General features: G+C 42.5%; 1 protein-coding gene across 2 annotated transcripts in view; it reads left to right on the top strand.

Moving 5' to 3' along the window:
- LOC137631782 (GDP-D-glucose phosphorylase 1) overlaps nt 1-20,502 on the top strand; it is a 162,718-nt gene that overhangs the window by 92,696 nt on the left and 49,520 nt on the right. For both annotated transcript variants that reach the window (XM_068363741.1, XM_068363740.1), the window contains exon 5: nt 7,710-7,812. In XM_068363741.1, coding sequence (XP_068219842.1) covers nt 7,710-7,812 — 103 coding nt within the window. The remainder of the gene's footprint in view (nt 1-7,709; nt 7,813-20,502) is intronic.

Below are 20,502 nucleotides of genomic sequence, written 5' to 3'. Positions count from 1 at the left end.
GGTACTCCAAAGCCTCCACGCTCTTCGTCTGACTGCCTTCAGACTATCGAAAGACTCTCGAGAGCTAGAGGCTTTTCGAAGGAGGCAGCCAGTGCGATTGCTAGAGCAAGGAGAGCGTCTTCCATTAGAGTCTACCAATCGAAGTGGGAAGTCTTCCGAGACTGGTGCAAGTCAGTTTCTGTATCCTCGACCAGTACCTCTGTAGCTCAAATAGCTGATTTTCTCTTATACCTGAGAAAAGGACGATCCCTTTCAGCTCCCACTATCAAGGGCTACAGAAGCATGTTGGCATCGGTCTTCCGGCATAGAGGCTTAGATCTTTCCAACATAAAGATCTGCAAGACCTCCTTAAGTCTTTTGAGACCTCCAAGGAGCGTCGTTTGGCTACCCCTGGATGGAATTTAGACGTGGTACTAAGATTCCTCATGTCAGACAGGTTTGAGCCGTTACATTCAGCCTCCCTGAAAGATCTCACTCTTAAGACTCTTTTCCTGGTATGCTTAGCCTCGGCTAAAAGAGTCAGTGAGATTCATGCCTTCAGCAAGAACATCGGATTTTCGTCGGGAAAAAGCCACTTGTTCGCTGCAACTTGGTTTTCTAGCCAAAAATGAGCGGCCTTCTCGGCCTTGGCCTAAATCTTTCGATATTCCCAGCTTATCGGAGATCGTAGGCAATGAACTAGAAAGAGTCTTATGCCCTGTTAGAGCTCTAAAGTTCTATTTAAAGCGTACTAAACCTTTACGAGGCCAATCTGAAGCTTTATGGCGTTCAGTTAAGAAACCATCCTTGCCTATGTCAAAGAATGCTTGGTCAGACTTTATCAGATTGTTATTACGAGAAGCTCATTCACATCTGAGTGAGGAAGACCGAACTTTGCTTAAGGTGAAGACGCACGAAGTTAGAGCTGTAACAACTTCCGTGGCAAAATATATCTCTGCAAAGTATAATGGACGCAACCTATTGGAGAAGCAAGTCAGTGTTCGCGTCATTTTACTTGAAAGATGTCCAGTCTCTTTACGAGAACTGCTACACACTGGGACCATTCGTAGCAGCGAGTGCAGTAGTGGGTGAGGGCTCAACCACTACAATTCCCTAATTCCATATCCTTTTAATCTGTCTCTTGAAATGTTGTTTTTTTATGGGTTGTCCGGAAGGCTAAGAAGCCTTTCGCATCCTGGTTGATTTGGCGGGTGGTCAAAGTCATTTCTTGAGAGCGCCCAGATTAGGGGTTTGAGGAGGTCCTGTTGTATGGGTTGCAGCCCTTGATACTTCAGCTCCCAGGGGTCTGTCACCATCCTAAGAGGATCGCGAGGCTCCGTAAGGAAGACGTACTTATAAGGCAGAGTAATCGTCTAAGTCGACTTCCTTACCAGGTACCTATTTATTTTGTTTTTGTTATTTTGATAACTTCTAAAATGAAATAAAAACTCTTAGCTCATAAGATGTAAACATATTTAACTGGTCTCTACCCACCACCCTGGGTGTGAATCAGCTATATATTCACCGGCTAAGTTAAATATTTAAAAATGATATTTTAATTATAAAATAAATTTTTGAATATACTTACCCGGTGAATATAAATTAAACGACCCTCCCTTCCTCCCCAATAGAGACGCAGTGGGATGAGGAGAAAATTGAGTCTTTGTTTACATAGAGTTTGGTATCTGGCCGACAGTTGGCGCTGGTGAGCACACCCGCAACCTGTGTGGCGATCGCTAGCGAGTTTTTTTTTAATACAGTTTTTTGTCTGTCGAGCAACAGAGTTGCAGCTATATATTCACCGGGTAAGTATATTCAAAAATTTATTTTATAATTAAAATATCATTTTATTTCAAATAGAGTGTAAAACAGATTTTGAGTGAAGTGAAAAATCTATTTTTGGGTGAGATAGCCATGTCGTCCTGATGGAAGGTTCTTATTCTGATCCTGTAGGTTGATTTCTTATATTACAGGATATTTGCTGTATGATTGTTCCTAAGAAAGTTACAGACGGAGATTTGTAGTTCTTGAATTTATATTGTTACGGGCTGGATTTACATCAGTGGGAATTCATACATCCAACCAAGTATTCCGGCAACAGTATTGGTGTCCCTAATTCTGGTTTCCTTGTATCTCCTTGTCCCAACCTTTATTCATCAATACGTACATCCTACTCCGGTAGGGCTATGGAAGGTTGAGAGAAGTTTCATAGTGGAATTTTTCTCTCTGGTCCAAAATTAATCCAGCCGCCATTTCTACCGGTTTCTAACCTTTGTATGGCAATACTTTGGATGACAGGAGATGGTGGAAGAAGGAAAACAGAATATTAGGGTTCTATTGTAAAACGGTAAGAAAGAATACAACTCCGCTGAGCTATCCACAGTGGATTTAACTCAACTATATTTGTCACCGGTTTTTCCGGCGAAATCAAGTATGATACCCATGTATCAAATTGACTTACAGGTGGTACACTGTCAGGAGACAACATGCACTGCTGTGCTGCAGTAGTCGTGTGGGCATGAGGTCTGCCGATCTCATGCCGGGTGCCATGCTCAGTGGCCTTTAAGGTAAAACGTATGAGGTCGGCCCTACCCGAAGAGGGCAAGCCTTTTAGGCTACCCAAACCACTCCCAACCAGACCATCATCAGCTTCTAAGCTACTGACGGACTCGGCAGGGTCTAATCCTCCACATCAGGGGTCAAGAGCAAGAAGTTCAAAGGGGGCAGAGGCTGGAACTTGATTTCGGTCCGGTGGCCTTCTCGAGCCAGCTCATGGAGAGGTTGAGTAGTGTAGTCCAGTTCCAGTTTGGTTCAATTGCCAATCGGCTGCTGTCTATGGACGGTTTGGGCCAGGGACTGCAAAATCAGGAAAATATGATAGAAAATCCTTGCGGTCCGGACTACCACAACAACGGTAGTTTGTGGTTCCGGACGTGTCAAAGCTCCCAGCGATCGTTTAGAACGGCCCGTGGCGCTTGGCTCTTCATCCCCGTTCTCAGAGCGCATGTTGACAATAGCAGGAGGTGGTTCCCGTCCGGTAGAAGATTTTGAATGATATCCGCTGGGTTTACAATTCATCTTCCCTTGATGCGAGCGCCGAGCAAGCTCGATCCGCCTGGGTCCGGACTTTAAATGAGTGGGAATGTGTCAATACCAAGTTAACCCCTCATAAGAATATATACACTATGTTCGAGGTGGACGGGTAGACCCCAACGCCATGTACCACCAAGGTAGTAGGCCTTTCCTTACAGGTGGATATGAAAGGCAAGCCCACGCTGCAACTACGGAAGATGGAACTAACTTCCCTGTTGTTCCCAGGAGGCCAAGATTGCTGGATCGATGCACCAGCTACTTTTACGGCAGGGTCATTGAACTAGGACTGTGCCACCACACAGTTTAGTGAACGCCTCTCCGGACTTCCAGACTCTCTGGTAAAGATAGAATACGGTGCAAGAACCAGGCTGGGTAGATCTATCAACTCAGCCACGATGACGGAGATGACTTTGTTAGTCTACGAGAGAAGCCACTTTTTTAAGATCCTGATAAAGTCTTTGCCTCACGCACTACTGTGTGATACACATGACTTTGCAGTGGTCCGTCGCACTTGCCAGAAGCTTGTCTTACTTGAGGACTCCATTAGGCATGAGCCTAGCAGGTTACTTAAGGCCTCGATCTGGGGAGCGGACTTCTTCCTGGAGGACGTGTTAAATAGCGTCCTCGGAGAAGCAGCTAGAGTCAACCAAAGCCTCAGAGTCCGGTGGGGTCTAATTCCAAAAAGAAAATTTTAAGCACACCGGACCGCAATCACGAGGCAGGAGATGACCAAGGAAGTTTCAGTCCTTCCAAAGGCCACAGGCTCAGGATGTGCTACAGGCAATGCCAGTATCCCAGGTGAGCCAGCCTTCCACCTCGAGAACCCAGCCACAAAATCAATAGCCCTAGTCCGTTTATTGCGTCTCCGGCGTATCATCCTTCCTTCGAAACACAGGGAGTGTTTCACGGATATAATACGCATGTGAGAGGTAGTAGAGCTAGGGGAGCTTTCCTGCGTAGAGTACTCCCCAGGTAGGAGGAAGGCTGTACCTCTTTCGGAGCCGTTGGGCATTCGGCAATTGGCATACAATGTCATAATGAAAGTTCTGGGGTGGAGATGGATGAAAAAAGCCCCCTCCACCAACCAGTTTTTATCAGACTCCAATGGCAGACTTAACACTTTACACTGGAGATCTTCTTCTGAAGAAAGCAATAAAAGAGGTAATATGCTTAAAATTTCAAGCGCCTTTGTTCAGAGTGACAAAGTAAGACTCGGACAAACGAAGAGTAACCTAGATCTGTCCTATTTGAATACATATATTCAATGCGACTAGTTCCATATGCTGACCGTCTCACAGGTGAGGACCTTATGTCTCCGTGGGGCCATCACCACCTCTATAGAACTTGCAGGCGTTTATTTTCATGTTCCGATAGCATGGCTTTTTCGTCCTTTCCTAGAATTCAAGCTAGGGAAACGGGCTTACACCTTCAAAGTGATGCCATTCGGACTCAACATAGCGACCAAGTTATTCACTAAGTCGGCGGAGACAGTGTCCAAGAGATGAGGACTCAAGGAATACAGTTAGTGGCCTACCTAAACGGTTGGTTTATCTGGGCCAAGAGCGTCAAGGAATGCCACAAGGTGTCAGGCAAAGTAATAAAATTTCTGGAATACTTGGGTTTCCAAATAAATTTCAAAACGTCCCGATTTTCTCCAGCAACGTGCTTCCACTGGTTAGGTCTTTAATGGATCTTGACCACACACAAGCGGTCAATGCCACCACAGAAGAGGATAGAGATAGTAAGAAACACAAGAGCATCTCTCAAGGACAAACTAACGACCCGGAGAAACCAACAAAGAACCCTAGGTTTACTCCAGTTTCCCTCAGTAACAGACACATTACTGAGGGTCAATCTGGAAGACATCAATCGAGTTTGGCGGTCCAAAGAAAACGAGAAATAGCGAGACAAAATTTCTCGGATTCCACCTACACTATGGAAAAAACTTCAACAATGGACGAAGGTAAAAAACCTAGCAAACTCAGTACCTTTACGATTCCCAGGGACAACATTGGTTGTCCATTTAGATGACTCCCTAAGCATTTAGGGAGGCTGTTCCCAATATGAATAGGTCCAGGGGTTGTTGACAGTGACACTCCGACAACTACACTTCAATATCTTAGAAGTCATGGAAGTGTACTTGACTCTAATAAGTCTTTCCCTGTCACAGAAACAACATATCAGTTTTATACTAGACAGCCAAGTGATAGTCCACTGCATAAACAGGGGAGGTTCCAAATCAAGTCGCGTAAATTAAGTGATGGTAGCTATCTTTTCTATGGCAACAGGGAACCTTTGCCACCTATCGGCTGTTCACCTGGCAGGAGTAAGAAATGTGGTTGAGGATGATCTAACGAGGACACCTCCGCGGGAGTTGGAATGGTCCTTGGCCAAAAAAGTCATTTAATTGGACCTGCTAACAGGTTCTGGGTCTCCCAGTAGACCTATTTGCCATGGAATCCAACCACAAGCCACAATGTCATGTGGTCCCCAACCTGGACCCTTTGGCCTATGTCACGAATGACATGTCCATAGATTGGAACAATTGACGGAGGATTTACCTGATTCCACCTTTAAACATGCTAATGAAAGTCCGGACATGCTCAGGACTTTCAAAGGTCGGATTGCCCTCGTAGCCCTCAATTGGCCCAATGCAACTGGTTCCCTATCTTGGTGGAACTAGGACTCCAACCTCGGCGGATTTGCCTTCACTTTATGGACTATCTGAGATTTGCAGTACAAAGAGATGCTGAGATTGACCCTTTTAACACATTGTCCCTAGTGTCAGGTATATGAGATTCTACCCTTCGGCAATATGATTTTGATGTAAGAAAGTTAGCCAATTTCTGGAAGACTCAGAGGTTCGGACGCTGACTACGAATCTGGCAGTTAACCTTTTTCAGAACTTTCTTGGAAGGAGGTCTAGCCAATAATACTATTACTATGATTAAATCTGCTTTAAAGAAAATATTTCAGATCGGGTTCAGTTTTAATCTACCAGATTCGTATTTTTTGTCTATTCCATGAGCCTGTACTAGACTAAAACCAGTAACTTGTCCTCACGCAGTTTCATGGGTTTTAGATGATGTCCTTGATCTAGATTCTGACTCTGATATTGACTCATGCACTTATATAGTGCTTCTTAGGAAGATGTTATTTTTGATAAGTTTAGCCTCAGGAGCCAGAATATCTGAACTCTCAGCAATATCTAGAGAACCAAATCATATTGATTTTCTTTCTTCTGGTTAATTTTATCCTCTCTAGATAGAAAATTCTTAGAAAAGAATGAGGGTCCACAGAATAGATGGTCCCTGTGGAAGATTGTCCCACTTCCACAGGATCTATCTCTGTGCCCAGTTATCACTCTGGAAAACTATTTAAATAGACCTTCAGGACCTTTGTTTATTAGAAAGGATGGAGGAACCATTTCCATGAAAGAAATCAGACAATAGATTCTGTATTTTATTAAAAGAACCAAGCCGGAATCTGTACCACATGCCCAAGATATCCAGGCTATAGCAACACCAGTCAATTACTTTCGTCACATGAATTTTGAAGGATTAAAAAGATATAGTGGTTCCTCCAGATTTAACACAACCATCATAACAGGGGCCTATCTTCATATATATTTTCCCTCTTAGTGCCTTGTCTCCTAATGAGGAGCAGGGCAGCACCTGCCTTCCCTTTTCCTCCTACCTTAACATTGACCTTTATTTGGGGTGTAATTAAGAGATTGGTATATAAAGGATTTTTAGTAAAACACTCTTAATTGAATTACTCTATTTCTAATTCAGTTCTTTAACTTTTTGTGTATTTCCAAGCTTATGGGACCAATTCTCTGTTAATATTTCACGGAGCAACACAGGTTGAGCCCAGAAAAGGGATATTGACGTAGGAAAAATCTATTTCTGGGCGAGGAACCTGTGTCGCCCAGTGAACCCTCCCTCCTTTTTCCTCACCCTAGGCTGGCCCAAGCTTGGGGTGCTAGTAGGAATGATGAGAGAAGGATAGGTAGTAGTGGTGGTGGTGGGGGGGGCAGTACCTGTAGTGAATGACACCTCGTAGTAACGGGGGATTTTGAGGAGGGAGAAGTCTAATTGGAAAGGGACCTCTGGTAGTGGTATCACTCGCCCCAGTTTTAATACCGACACACTTTAGGGGTGAGCGAGCTGGGTATATTCCTGGTATTCCATGCAACTTTTTTCTCTGGTATATTTAGCAGTATTTATACATTTGAAATGGTGCTTTAAGGAGCATTTCACTGGGCGACACAGGTTCCTCGCCCAGAAATAGATTTTTCCTTCGTCAAAATCCCTTATTCACACACCCACTTCCCTAAAATTCAGTTGGATTTGATTCAGAGTGAAGGCAGATTGAGAAACTGATTTTGTTAGCGCATCACCTATTGGTGAAAGAGTGCAAGTGCTCCTGTGGGCTAGTTTGATACTCTCCTCCCCCAAAAAATTTTATTATCATCCAACCTTGTGCTTAAATTTATACAACATATGAATGCTAAGTTCTAAAGTACTGTATTGAATTGATAGATTTTAGAATAAAATATATTTTATTCATTGCATGCAAGTTTTTTTTTTTTTATATTATTTAGAGGGCTCTATTAATGTTTTGTTCTTTTTCAGAGATTTACGGATTGCTTTCAATTCTTTAACGGCATATGCATCTGTAAACCACCTTCATTTTCATCTGTACTATTTGCCTTTTCGTCTCTTCGTGGAAACTGCTGTAAGCATACTGTATATGGAATTATTTTTCTATATTTTCATAATTTTAATTATGCTCAGAAGATTATGAAAACAGTTTCCACTTTAATATGCTACATTTTTAAATGTTTCAGAATACTAAGCTAAGTTTTACATAAGCTGTTACTGAAGCAGTCCAATATCAAGCCAGGTCAGTTCATCCAATTTAAGTGGATGAGTTAGCATAACACCACATTTTTAGCCACCTGCTTACGGGCTTTTGAACGTTAAAAATCTTCGTGGAGTATAATAATTACCTTCTTATTTATATATTAAGTTCTTGAAAGAATTAATTAAAGTTATATTTTACATCACTCATCCTAAAGTATTAAATACAAAAATAAAATGTGCTATTTGTTGTTATACCCGACCTTATGTCGGTTAATACGTCTTACAATAACAAGGAGGTACTATGCTGTACTTCACATGGAACCTCATTAATATAGGTATCTGGTTTTTATAAAATGATTACATATTGTAAGAACAGTATTTATTATTTTTCAGTACATATACAGTAATACCCCACAATACAGTACTGTAAGTATTTAATTGGTTCTAAGAGGCTTAATTAGATAGGTTGGATTTTATCGATATTAAGGGACTTATACACTCACTATACACGAAATAAACATGCAAATAAAAAAACAAAAACTGCTATCATTCATTTTGTAAAACTACATACCTGTTCCTACACACACACACACACACACACACACAGAGAGAGAGAGAGAGAGAGAGAGAGAGAGAGAGAGAGAGAGAGAGAGAGAGAGAGAGAGAGTGAGTGAGTGTGTGTGTGTGTGTGTGTGTAGTTGCTGGAAGAGGGGGATGACATGATGATGGCTAAGGTTAAACTGTAAATGTTATATCAAGGGAGTTTTTGAGTTTTTACACACCTGTCACTGATGGCAGCGTTTCTTCGGTGATAAGGTGAGGTGATGATTTGGTAGCCTTTTGTTTTTCAACTCTTAACTGAGAACTGATCGACAGTTTGTTGAATGGTTTTCAATTTTTATCGTTGAAAATTGTTTTATAAGGCAGGAATAAACCTTTAACACCATTTATAACTTTTACAAATGGTTCAGCTGAAGGATTTTTGGACTCAAGAAATAATAACACTCTGATAAATGATGAAAACCCTGCTATGTATTTTTTTGAGCTTGAAATGTCTTGGTTCCTTAGACTGGAGACTTTCTTCAATTTTCTGTTGCTCCTCTAACTTCAACAATTCTTCAAAATGGCTGAGGTGACCCATGTATTCAGATTAACCATCCAAATCATGGGAAGGGTAGACTTTGAGATGTTCTTGAGAGCCCAGGGATTAAGCGCATAGTACACTAACAATGGCTTTAGCTTGAAATGGCCTTTAACGTTTCCTCCTAACATTAAAGTTAGTCTATCTTTGGCTACCCATACCCTATCATTGTTTGCTGTTCCTTGGAAATAAAGGAAAAATTGTGCATTCTCTTCCAAAATACAGTAATCCTGTCTCATTAATATTGAAGATGAGTTCCCATGGGAATTTTATTTTCAGCTATGATTTTCTTTAAAGTTTTGGAAAATTCCTTGGTACTTTCTTTAAAGTTTTGGAAACTTCCTTTGCGGCAATGGTATCAGCCGCAGCAACTTTTTCTTGGATTTTAATGTTGTGTAAACTGAAGCATTTCTTGAACCGATTAAACCATTTGTGACAAGCAACAAATGTTATCTTCTTTTCACTCTGCTTTTTACACAAGTCTTGAAACAGATACTTGGTTTTCTCTCAAGTAAGTATTTTAATCGTAAGAATTTGTTCATGCATGTGGTGTTCTATCCAATGGGATAATAACCATTCCAGTTAATCATAGAATGTGCCTCTCTCCACATTTATTGTTAAAATTTTTTATATTAGCCTTTTCCGTCATGTATTAGACAATACGGTTTTTGTCACAAAAAATGGTGGACACCATGTCTGAGGCAGGCCTACAGTACGTGCAGTTTTTATCACCTTGTCACCCCTTTTATTTCTTTTTATTATGTTCAATGTGTCTTCCATTGTAATCATATACTTCGTAGAATTACACACTAGAACATTTTTGGGAGACATTTCTAAAATATGTTAAGATTACTGAGATATAAAAGGATAAGGTTAACTCATATGTGGAACACCACCAGACTGGTAAACAACTAATGCTTGTAATGTAGGGTGAAACAATAAAAAAAAGCTTTTAAGACCTCAACATTGTCCATATGTCATTTTTTATATTGTAACCGTAAATGAAACACGTAAGGTGATTGGTAAAGAAATCTTAGGTTAAGGTAATATATATATATATATATATATATATATATATATATATATATATATATATATATATATATATATATATATATATATATATTTATTTACTCAGGAAGAACAGATAGAGTTGGAAGAGAAAGGGTAGGAATGATGATGACACCAAGAGCAGAAAAGGCATTAACGGAATGGAGAGCTGTAGACAGTAGATTATTACTTGCAAAGTTCAAATCAAAGTCGTGCAATGTGATTATTATAGTTTCCTTTGCACCAACAAATGATTTCCCCGAAGAAAGGAGAGATAAATAGTATGAAGAACTGCAGAGTGTAATAAATGAGATCCTAGGGGTTGATATGGTGTAGGGGTAATGAGTTTGCTGCTTGACAGATTTGGCATGTCCTACGCCTACATGCTCAATAAACGATTTTTTGAAGGCAGCTTCTTCTAACTTATATAGCTGGCAGCTCCTATCAGTAGATTTATGAGAGATATGAAAATTGTGATTGGTAACTTAAATGCTAAAGTTGGAAGGAATAATCAACGTATAGAGAATATGATGGGTGTTGAAGGTTTTGGTGAAGTTGCAAAATGAAAATGGGGCACACACTAGGAGTTTTTGTTCAAAAAACAATATTGTTATTAGAAGTACTTTTTTTCCAGCACAAGAACATCCACAAGTATACATGGACTTCATCATGTGGCAATTACAAAAATCAAATAGATCACATAGCCCGCAATAAAGAGAGAAGGAGGACTCTGAGGAATGTAAAAACCTATAGAGGTGCAGATATTGGTAGTGATCACCCGCTCCTCATTGGCACAAATTAAAACTGAAAGCACCTAACAGAAAAGTAGATACAATACCTAGGTTTGATACAACAAAGTTTCTCGAAGATGAATACAGAAAAACCTTTGCAATGGAATGTAGTAATCAATTTGCAGTCTTAGAGACTTTAAGAGACAAAGAGCAGACAATTAATGAAGAATGGTGTGATATTAATAACATATCAGTCCGTTGGTAGTTAAGTTTTGGGGCATACAGTTACAAGGAAAAAACCATGGTTATCAAGTGTTACTTGGGATACTATAAAAAGGAGACAAAGACAGAAGTTGATTGTTGAAATTTTTCTAGGAAGTAATGAAAATTACAAGGTAGAGCATGCTAAGTATTCCAGTATTGATAGTGAAATCAAAAGAAAAACCAGGATTGAATGGAAAGAATCTTTAGACAGGAAAGCAGAGGAGGCTGTCAAAGCTATGAATTCAGGGAGTAGCTGTGGCATAATAATTGCTCACAGAATTATTAATGAAATCTCTACTGGGGCAAAGAAAAAGAAGCATATACCCATAGAAAATAGAGATGGATCTGTTATAACAGCAGAAGATGAAGAGAGGCAATGTTGGATGGAACACTTTAGTGAGGTCTTGAATACCGATATGAAGGGAATAATTTGACTGATATACTAAAGCTGAGGGAGACGATGTACCCACAAATGAATTCAGTGTGTTTAAAGTTAAAGCTATCATTAAAACTAAAGAAATGGAAAGCCCCTGGATGCGAGGGAATAACTGCTGAGATGATATTGGCCAAAAATGAAATAACTCCCAGAATACTTACTAGATTATATTTTAGAATTTGGCGTGAAGAGGCAAAAGTTAGGAGTGTTGGTAAAAATGGTAAAAAAAGGAGATTGAGTGATTGCAATAATTACAGAAGCGTCACACTTACATCAGTTGTCATGAAAATATATAGTATTCTTATTCTAAAGAGACTAGAGAGAAAGACTGATAAAGACCTGAGAGATGAGCAAGGGGATTTAGGAAAGGTAAAAGTTGTGTTGACCAAATTTTCAATTTAAGACATGTACAGCAATGTGTAAAATATAGAAATCTTTTTTTGATGGCCTTTGTAATAGTGTGCACAGGCCAATTTTGTGAAGAGTCATGCGTTACTATGGAGTTCCTCTTAAATATGTAAATTTGATTGTCTGTCCATGAGCATAGCATAGTGCAAAGTTAATGTTAGTGGAGCTGTATCATATTAATTTCCGGTAAACAAAGGAGTACTTCAAGGGAATGTGTTGTCACCTATGTTGTTTATCCTCCTCATGGATTTTGTAATGCATAGAACAGTTGGGGATGGTGGAGAAGGATTAGACTGGATTGGTAACAGGAAATCAGCTGACCTAGAGTATGCTGATGACTGTCCTTATTAGCAGAACACCATAGGACTTGCTCAAAATAAATAGAAGAAAGACAGAGATGATGAGAACGGAATATGCGATGGAAAATGAAATATCATTAGAAGGAGAAAGGATTAATGAGGTTGAACCATTTAAATATTTAGGAACTATGATCTCAAATACAGGATTTTTAGAATTTGAGTTTAATGAAAGATAGAAAAAAAAGCAAATCAGGCAATAGCTAGGTTAAGTAAAATTTGGAAGTCGAATAGCCTGAAATTATATATAAAAATCAGGCTATATATCAGTTGAGTGAGATCGGTGTTACAGTATGAACATGGGTCGTGGTATGACGAAACAATATCCAACAGATTTTGTAGATTTGAGAACAAAGCCCTCAGAAGAATGTTGGGAGTTAAATGTCAGGACAGGATTAGAAATGAAGAAGCTGTAAGAGAGATTACTCGCATGCCATATGTGGATGAGATCATGGTAAGGGGTAGATAGAGATGGTTTGGGCATGCTCTTTGCACTCCAGAGAGATTAGTTCACCAAAACTTTTAACTGGGCTCCACAAGGCACTAGAAGAGTTGGAAGGCCCAGGCCTACATGGCTGAGGACTATGAAGCGTGCAGTAGGAAATGATAAATGGACAAGTATTAATTTAAAAGCCCAAGATAGAGACGACTGGTGAAATCTAACCGAGGCCCTTTGCGTCAATAGGCATAGGAGGAGATGATGATGATGTGACTGCCCGTGGGATCCTTAGTGTATGCATGTTTGTCCCAGCAATGGAGGGCGCCGTTGCGGCACTTTTATGTCAGCAGAGGAGATGGATCCTCACGGTCTCTGTCCTGCATGTAGGGGTCACTCTTGCTTGTAGGAGTGTCTTTGCCAGGTTTGTCGGGAGTGGTTGCCCTCCCAGTGGTTGAGGTTTAGTAGTCAATTGAAGAAGGCGAAGAGGGATCCTTCACCTTCGAGGTCACCCTCAAAGGGGAAAAAACCTTGCCGTCGATTTTTGTCAACTCGACCTCTCCATAATAACTCTGCTCGTATGATCTCCCCTGGGAGTCGGACGAGTGTGGGTGGCACTCATGTGACTTTGGGATAACCATACGTGCTGGGGGCCTCCGATGCTTCCCCTAGCAAAGGAGTGCTGGCCGCCGCCGTAGGGGAATCTCTCTCTAACAAAGCAGTTCGTCTGCTGTGGCCTTACTTGGGGTTCACGGGTTCTCTGTGCAAGGAAAGGTTGCATGAGGTCTTGTGGTTGGTGCACAACATGAGCAGACATCCTCCCCAGGGGTTGATTCCGATCTTCCCCCACGAAACTCCATAGATTGAGGATCAAAAGTGTCTCGCACGCTCAGCTTTCTTGACCTTGGCTTCTGTTTGCCCGAATTTTTGCTTTGCTTGAGTGGGCAGGTGTGAGCAGTTGCAGACAAGCACTCCTCGGAGTGACTTGTCAAGGGATCTCTTCGGGGTGAACCCAGTGACTTGCTTAGGCAGTTTATAAAGTTGATCTTCTGGCTGAGTTTACTCAGCTGGAAGGGAGACGAAGTGAGCTTTCAAGAGATCCGCCTACAGTTGTTGAACAATCTGACCTTGTAAGGGAGAGTTGTCCTCATTGGATGTTGGGCAGCCTTCATTTACGAGAGAAAGATCCCCTTCGCCAGCTCCTATTCGGCAAGCTCCTCGCTTACAAAGAGATTTGCCATTAAGGACAAAAGAGGTTGATCCTCCATTCTGGCCGCTGCAGAGACGGCCTTCTCCTGGGTGGTCTCCCTCCCAAAGGCTTCCACCAAAGGGTGTTGGAATATTCCATGCCCTGCTCTAGTCCATCAGAGCACAGCTTTTCGGAGTTGGACGATGATGGTAGGAGGTGAGTGCGTGCGATCCCTCTTCCTCGTGTTCATGTCCTTAGAGCACAGCATATTGCTACGAACTATGCTAAGCCAAACTCTCATGAGCTTGCGCTATCGGTTTTTCCTTCTCGCAAGGAAGAACCTGTTTTGCTATCTGTGCACAAGTGCTCAGCAATTGCCTGCCTTTCTTCTACCTTAGGGGACAGGAAGACAGCACGCCTTTGTCCTGTTGGGGATAAGGTGAACAAGAGAGTTTCTCTCCTTAACCAGTTAGCGAGTGGGCACACTGACCAACTTTTAGCATACTAAAAGAGGGATATATAGTCCCGTTCAAGAGCTCTCGCCCTCCTCTGACCCTCCATCTAATGATGTCGGACTCCTACAGAGGGCGTCCTTGAAGAACAGGCCCTTCGGGCTTAAATCCAGACCATGCTAGAGATGGACACTCTCCAAGACTTCTATAGTCGCTTACTTTTTTGTAGGAAAGGCGTCTGGAGGCTGGAGACCAGTCATTGATCCCTCGACTTTGAACAAGTTCGTACATCAGACCTCATTCAAGATGGAGATTGCCCAGATGGTCAGACAGGCCATCAGACCACAGGACTTCATGATATCGTTAGACCTCAAGAATGCGTATTTCTAGATCCCCATTCATCCATCCTCAAGGAAGTACCTAAGATAACCGTAAGGAGGAAAAATATACTAATTCAAGGTGTTGTGTTTTAGCCTGGTCACAACACCCCAGGTGTTCATGCAGATCTTCACCCTAGTGTTTACCTGGGTGCACAACATCAGTGCCAAAGATTATTGGAACACCTAACTTCTGTAAGAAGTTAATTCCCAACCTTCATCTGCGCATCAGATCTCTACAGTGGCAGTTGAAGACCTTTTGGTCTCAGCAAGTGGACCTACCAAGCACTCTGGTGCCAGTAGGTCAAGAGCAGAAGAGAGACCTGAGATGGTGGGTGTCGGACAACAACCTGCTCAAGAGAGAGTAGACCTTCTCTCTCCTTCCCCGGATATGTTGCTTTTCATGTATGCATCAAAAGAAAGGTAGTATCCAGACGATGGTCTGAATCTGAGCAGCTGTGCCACAAAAACCTCTTGGATATGAGGGCAGCCTTTCTCGCTCTCAAGCACTTCCATCGGCTCCTTTCAGGACACACTGTAGTATTGATGAGCGACAACACTACAGTGGTGTCGCATATAAACTAGCAAGCAAGGAGGTACCTTTTCATAGTACCTATGCCAGCTGACCGTGAAAATCCTCATATAGACAGAAAACAGTTTGGTAGTCCTTCCAGCCTGATTCATCCCAGGCAAGAAGAACGTGTTGGTGGACAATCTGAGCAGGAGGAATCAGATAGTAGACTCTGAAGTGTCCGTGAAACAACAGATAGCCAACAAAGTTTTGACTTTGTGGGGTTCACCAACAATCGACCTGGTTGGGAAGTCCCTAAACCGAAAGCTTCCAGTGAACTACTCTCCAGTACCGAATCCCCAGGCCTTCGGGCAAGACATCTTCCAACGTCCATGGGATAGGATGGAAGTCTACGCGTCCCCCCCCCCGCCTAGTAAGGAGGCTTTTAAACAAAGTCAAGGCATCTCAAGATCTGTTGATGACTAATAGCTCTGCTGGGGCATCATGCAGAATGGTTTCCCAACCTTCTGTATCTACTCACAGAGGCACCGAAGGAGCTCCTCACAATCCCTGATATACTCAGACAATGGCATGTGTAGAGACTCCATCTAACGATCCTATTGCTTCGTCTTCACACCTGGAGGTTATCCAGCAACTGCTCGCAAAGAAAATCTTTTCGAGACTAGTCGCAAAGAGAAGGGCAGGATACCTCCGGAAGTCGTTTGCCTCAGTATATCAGGGAAAGTGGGCCATCTTTTGGGGTTTGTGTCATGGATGGGGTATCGCTCCTCTTAGAGCCACTATAACAACAATAGTGGAGTTTTTATTGTACCTCAAGAAGGAAATACTTTGTTCAGTGTCATCCGTAAAAGACTATTGCTCGGCCTTGAGCATTGTCTTAAAGCTGAATTAAGTTAATATATCCTCCTCGACGGTGTTATCTCTCCTCATATGGAATTTTGAGCGCACGTCCTCAGTGAGAAGTCTGACTACCTTTTTGGAACGTAATTAAAGTCCTACGTTCATTGAAAGGAGCCCCTTACAAACCTCTTCATCAAGCATCAGATCAGGACTTGACCTTGAAGATGGTCTTCGTTCTAGCACTGGCCTCTGCCAAGCTAGTCAGCGAGCTACTTGGTCTGTCCTATGACATTGCCCATTCAAGGGGGGTGGGGGCAAGTGTCATTCAGTCTCATCCCTGAGTGTGTAGCTAAGACTCAAAATCCAGCTGTAGCAGATCCTAGATTTGGGCCCTTCCGGATTGAGAGTCTCTGGTCTGTAACAGATGATCCGGATCAGCTGTTGCTCTGGCCTTTGAGGGCACTGAGGACATATTTGAAAAGAAGTGAGAGAGCCCGCTCACAAATCGGCAGGCTCTTCGTAAGCACGGGGAGAAACAAGAGAAAGATCACAAAGAACTCGATATCTTCCTGGCTCAGGCATGTAATTGAGAGAGCCATTCAATCAGACCACTCTTATTCAGGCCGCCGTCCCTGTGCCCATGACGTCAGGGATGTCAGCGCATCCTTGGTGTTTTAGAAGAATTTCTCTGTGATGCAGGTGTTACAAGTGGGCGTGTGGAAATGACAAATAACGTTCACCACCCATTAACTGCAAGGCAACCCACAGGAACCCAGACACGTTTACTTTAGGTCCTGTGGTGGATGTGCAAAATGTGGTCAATTAACACCTCATCTCCCTTGTAGGACAAGTAGCAGTTGTTTGAGGACAGATGTTATTCACAAATAATTCTAGAATGAATACATATACAAGTGACTGGGTACTTCATATTTCATTTTCCCTTCTGTTAGTGCTCAGGATCCATGGAACCCTGCAAAGTGACCTTCTCTAACTGCAGGAGGGTACTATGCCCTTTGTGCTGTGTGATATATGTATATATATTGGTTATGTCTATGTTCTCCAAACAAGGTGGAGTTGTACAATGTCTAGGTTAAGTGAGGAGCTTAGCTCCAATTTTACGCTTATCTGGTCAAGTCACATTACTAAATTCTATGCTAGCACTGATTGCCCAGGCCGTCATCCTATAAGGATCAAGAGGTTTCAGGGTGCCCTCTAAACAGCTCGCACGTAGCACAGAATGGCACTCTTGGACAGTCCCCAGCCATTTAGGACTTCCACCCACCATGGGGTGAATCGCCTATGTAAAGAACATAAGGTTTGTATATACAGTAGTGCCGGAACAAATGAAAAATCTGGAATAATTTGTATTTTTCTTAACTATACAAACCTGAAGCTCTTTACACATACTGTATGCCATCACCTTTCCCCAGAAGTCCTGCCGCAGTTGCAAAGTTAAGGTTAGGTTATTTATTAGTGCTGCTGGTGTGGGGGGGGAGGTTGGTCTACCCGCACTTCCCCCTCCCCTCCGGTAACCAGCAGAGGGTATTTACATCTTGCAAAACTTTTAGCGGCTGGTTTTCAGCTAGCACTGAAATAATACTTCTTTGTAAAGAACTTCATGTTTGTATAGTTAGGAAAAATACAAATTATTCCAAATTTGTCATGTCTTAGTTAACCCTCATATTTTCTTTATCAGTCATAAAATAAGCATTAAGCACATTAAACTATTAACAACCAATAATGAAATAATTATTCGACTTTACAAAGTAACAAAGCTAGCTGGGCTTCTGGTGGTATAAGGTTACACGCTAGATCCTGCACAGTACTGTATGCCTTCAAGAGAATCAAAACATTGTTATCAGACAGCACATGTTTTCCTTCATACTTGCAGGGTAACTCTAGTTATTGTTATTACTTGTTATGTTACAACCCTAGTTGTAAAATGAGGATGTTATATGCACAAGGGCTCACACAGAGAAAATAGCTCAGTGAGGAAAGGAAGTAAAGAAACAGAATTGTGTGCTTGAGTGGAAGACCATGGTACAAAGGCTATGGCACTATCCAAGACTAGAGAATAATTTGATTTTGAAGTGTTCTTCTAGAAGAGCTGCTTACCATAGCTAAAGAGTTTTTTACCCTTACCAGGGGGAAAGTAGACCCTGAACAATTATAGTGCAGTAGTTTAACTGACCAACCTCTATCAGAGTGGGGAAGTCAAAGTCATCAATATGAACATCAGGGGAAGTTCATAGAAATTGATGAAAATTGATAATTTTGTATTCACCTGATGATCCTATACAGGCGTACGCTCCTCCCTACCTATTAGTGATGTCAAGAAGATAGATTACTTTCAACTCTTGAAATTGGAAGACAAAGTTTATACTGTATACCCACGCCAAGGTTATTGCCAATAACAACTAAATCGTCTCAATACTCCACTAAATTCCTAAGCCTACTGAAAAGAAAGAAAAATTGGCAAATATTTTGTTTTTGGGTAAATGTCGATATAAGCCAAGCTTCGAAACTGAAGCAATATGAACATTAAGGTAGCATAGGAATAATAGAATTTATAAAATTTAATTTTTCAATATACTTACCCGGTGATTATATAGCTGCAACTCTGTTGCCCGACAGACAACTCTAAGGTAAAAACTCGCCAGCGATCGCTACACAGGTTGCGGGTGTGCCCAACAGCGCCATCTGTCGTCCAGATACCCAGTACTCAATGTAAACAAAGACTCAATTTTCTCTCTGTCGTGCTATCGACAAGACGTACTTACTCGCTGTTGCTAAACTGGAGTTTTTTCACAACTAATTGGTGAAGTACTTTATTCTGGTTTTGAGCTTTCGCTGTGCAGGTTTTCTCTTCATAAATCCTTGAACTCTTTTTGATAACGGATTCTTTGTTGATGACTTTTTGATAGTTTTTTGAATTTCCCTTTGACCAATTCAAAATGGCTGACCCTTCACAAGTCCCAAAATTTAGGAAGTGCAATGCTAGGGACTGTTCAAGGCGTCTTCCGAAGGCTTCTCTCGACCCTCACACGGTTTGTTCCAATTGTCGGGATAAAAACTGTCAATTGGAAGATCGGTGTGAGGAGTGCGTTGGGCTTTCGGAATTCGATTTTATCGAATTCCAAAAGTATACACGTAGGCTAGAGAGAGATAGAGTTAGGAGAAGTTCTTCTCGTTCTATTGATTTTTCCTCTCCTCATGCCCCACAACCTATTCCTTCCCCTGTAGTGGTTGCTCCTAACCCCCCTCCTAGCACTCAGGAACCTTCGATGGCTGATATGATGCGTGCCATTCAGGCTCTGGGTGAGAGAGTTGAGTCACTTGCTAGTGACCGTAATCAACTCATGGCGGATGTGAAGGAGCTCAAGTGCAAAAGTGCAGTGGGAAGTGCTAAAGTGGACGCTGTGCGTCAACCGAGTGATAGTGTTGTGGATAGTGTTGCGCTTGAGGGTTCGTCTGTTCGTGCCTGTCGTCCTCCTAGTCCGGGAACTCTTGCAAGCTCCCAAGTCCAGGGGAAAAGCAATGTCGTACGACAAATGGGTTCGAGAGGCTTTAATCAGCGAACAGACGTTCCCTCCGTGGTATCGGGCGTATCTACCCAAGATCGCCCCTACCCAACTCAGACGAGAGAGCCCGTTAATACCTCGTCTGCGGAAGGTGTTTCTCGCAAGAAACCCTGGACCAAGGTCTCACGACCACTTAAACGCAAGTCGGTCCCTTCAGCGCAAGTCCAACGGCCCGGTTGTAGCCACTGGGTCAGTTCGGACTCGCTGCCGTCATCCGATGACTGCACCCCTCCTAAGAGAGGCAAAGGGGTACCGCGTCAGACAGTAACACCGTCTGTCGCCGCACCTGCTCCTGTAGACCCTAAGTGGTCTCTACTGCAAGACATGCAGTCTAAACTGACGTCTTTAATGAAGGACTTTCGTGCGAAGAAGGTTGCTGCCGCACCAGTTAGTGCAGTTCCTAACCTACAACCTTCCCCACCTACGGTTGTGCGTCCTGTGGACGCTGAGGTTACCTTCTCACGCACTCCAGTTGAGAAAGTTCCGCCACCCATGCGTTCCAGTGTGATCTGCCAGCCGCATGTTGACGTTAAGCGACGCACGGAGGTCTCCGTTGACGTTCGGGAGGTACAACAACCGTCAGAGTTGCTGTGTTTTGACGCGGTGCGTCAACCTCCGCTACCCAGTGTGGTTTCCACTGCGCACCCACATCAGTCCAGACAGTCGGGAGTAGACGCTGTGCGTCCCCGCGCTGCCATGGTTGTTGCCAGCTCACAGGCTGGGCAGCAGTTCCATGACGTTGCGTCCGGCTCAGTCACGCATGCACCCG

The sequence above is a fragment of the Palaemon carinicauda genome, chromosome 40 (assembly GCF_036898095.1).
Source record: "Palaemon carinicauda isolate YSFRI2023 chromosome 40, ASM3689809v2, whole genome shotgun sequence".
Lineage (NCBI taxonomy): Eukaryota > Metazoa > Arthropoda > Malacostraca > Decapoda > Palaemonidae > Palaemon > Palaemon carinicauda.
The sequence above is the reverse complement of the archived record's forward strand: the minus strand, read 5'-3'. Positions and strand labels throughout refer to the sequence as shown.